Raw genomic sequence first — 2,728 nt, forward strand, 5'->3', positions numbered from 1 at the left:
GAAGTGAAATCATGGATAAGATTACAGGGTTTTGTGTTTTTGTTGAAATTATTGATGAAAAATGGCTTTGCTATACTGCTGCTGCTGTTTTTGAATTTCTGGCTCTGTTGTTTTTGAATTTTTGTTGATTTATTGATTTCATAGTTTTTGTTGATTATTTGTTGCTGTTTTTGAATTTTTGTTGATGATTTATTTGATTTCTGGTTCTGTTGTGCAGCTGGTGTTTTTTATTGTGTTAATGAGAGCTGCTGTTTTTTACTGTGTCTATTGGAGGTTGTCCTGACTTATCCCTTGCTCTCTTCATCCAGATTTCTAAAGCATGAGAGATTCCTGTTGCAACTCTCAAACTGTCGATCCCCGAGCCAGCGCCGTCGCAATGGAGCAGACATCCGTAGTGTGATTTTCTCTGTGCAGAGGGTTGCCATGGCGATTTCTCCATCTGGTATAAACCCGGCAGTTGGCTCAAAACTCTCTCCTGATTCTCCAGAGGCTCTTACACTAGCCAACTGGATCTGCTGCAGTTATAGGCAAGTCTGCATCTGTTGTATTGTGTTCAAGCTTTATTGTTGAATATTCATTCTTGAAAAGTATCTAATGATGCCCTTCACTTTTTTGTTCTTTTTTCTTCTAATAACAGTTATTATTTGGGGGCAGAGTTGCTGAGATCTGATTCTCTCATTAGTGAGTCAGTGCTTAAACATTTGTGGCATCATCAGGATGCCATTTTGTGCTGTTCTTTGAAGGTATGGCAGATGTTTTGTTCATAGTAGAGTTCATCATTTCCATGAAAGCCTTTAATTTAAGATATATATGATTCTCTATCTGGATCGTAGTCGGTGCCGGTGTTCATCTTTGCAAACCAGGCTGGCCTTGACATGTTGGAAACAACTTTGGTGGCTTTAAAAGACATCACATGGGTATTTAGAGGAAGGTAATTCATTAAGTCTGCAAAATTGTAACAATGAATCTTTCTCTAAGTGTTGTTTATGTATGTTCAACTTTAATTTGTGGGAAATGGAAATTGTTTCTTTCATTAACTGTTCTTTTTCTTTGTTTATCAGTGCCTTGTATTAACTCCATCTTGTTAAGGCAGAGAAAGCTAGAAGATACATTCCAAAAGAATTCAAATAGGTTGAAGCTTTTGGGTAGGTCCAATATTGTACATCATATTCATTACTTCACATACAAAAAGAAAATATAATTGATATTCATTATTCATTATGATACAAAGAAATCGAGCTAGCTAGTTCTAAATTTCTAATAGAAAGAGATGGAACTGCTACAGTTTTGCGATGGGGTTGCAACTCTTATGGAGCACATAGGTTCATAATACACTTAATCTGTGCATATTGCACCATCAAAATCTCAACCAATCATGTTCATTTCTGAAGTTTGAAGATTATATTAAAAAGATAATGACACTTGATCATTATGAATTAGAGATACAGCATTATAAATCATTTGGTTGTAAGAAACTCCTCATTCAAACATCATAGGACAAAGCTAAATACTTAAGGAGTAAATATTTGCACTAGTTTTTTTTTCTAGAAGAATATAAATAAAAAATTCCATTAACCAGTCAATGCAAAAGCAGTTAGAACCGATTCCAGTCTAAAATTATTGCTTGTGTTAATGTGTAACTATTGATTAACATATCTACAAGTGTTTTAAAGTGGTGTTCTAGTTTTTTCTGGTTGATGAAGGAGTCATTGTTTTATTTGTTGCCACTCACCGATTGTGTACTTTTTTATTATGCCTTTTGTTTTTTATGAAGATTTGGATCTGGTTCTGCAGGCTGCAGAGGCTTGGATTGATGTTGAAAGAGTTCATACAATTGCATTAGGAGCCAAGAAGAACTAGTGTCATGATGATCTATCTTTTTTTTTTCCGGTTTTAAATCATGTTGTAATTTTGCTTCATTTTCATCTTCAATTGTAATTTTGTAGGTTTGGTAATAAAAAAGGATTGAAAATTTATAGTGTAGTAAGGAAGATCAAGTAAGGAAAAGAAATTTTTTTTTAATTTAACAAGGTTTTCGCCACGCTTTTAAAGCGTGGCTGTATACCTCTCTATTGCCACGCTTCAAAAGCGTGGCCGTATCTCTCCCTATCGCCACGCTTTAAAGCGTGGCCGTATCTATCCCTATCGACACGCTTCAAAAGCGTGGCCGTATCTCTCCCTATCGACACGCTTCAAAAGCGTGGCCATATCTCCCATATGGCCACGCTTTAAAAGCGTGGCCATATCTCTCGCATACGGCCACGCTTTAATGGGTGGCCAGTTGTAAAAAGCGTGGCAAAAGAAAAAGCGTGGCAATAGGCTGCAAAAAGCGTGGCGGTAGCTCAAAAAACGTGGCAAAAAGCTATCGCCACGCTTTTTTGAGCTTTTCGCCACGCTTTAAAAGCGTGGCAAAAGGAGTGTTTTCTTGTAGTGTATCACACAATCCATTCAATGATAAGAAAAGTGCATTATTTAGTTGAAAATAATATATGAATTTTTTGTGAACGACACAAGAAGTCCCAAAGAACCACGCACTAGTCAAGAACATTGACTCACTCAAACAATAAAATACATTCAAACATATTTTACATCCAAAAAATACATCAATTTGTTGCAATTACTATATCAATGACTAGATCTCTTATATGTGAGTTCAATACTATACAATTAGTTCAATGATAATAAAAGCACATCATTTAATTGAAAATGACACATAAATATTTATTTA

The 2,728-nt window shown here is 35.4% G+C and overlaps 1 protein-coding gene across 1 annotated transcript; it reads left to right on the forward strand.

Moving 5' to 3' along the window:
- On the forward strand, window positions 294–1,159 carry LOC107613139 (homeobox-leucine zipper protein REVOLUTA-like). The gene is made up of 4 exons (XM_016314997.2): window positions 294–527; window positions 638–743; window positions 834–931; window positions 1,062–1,159. Exons 1-4 carry the CDS (start codon window positions 424–426, stop codon window positions 1,072–1,074), a joined length of 321 nt encoding a protein of 106 aa, XP_016170483.1. The 5' UTR covers window positions 294–423; the 3' UTR covers window positions 1,075–1,159.

This window comes from Arachis ipaensis, chromosome B08, assembly GCF_000816755.2.
Source record: "Arachis ipaensis cultivar K30076 chromosome B08, Araip1.1, whole genome shotgun sequence".
Classification (NCBI taxonomy): Eukaryota; Viridiplantae; Streptophyta; class Magnoliopsida; order Fabales; family Fabaceae; genus Arachis; species Arachis ipaensis.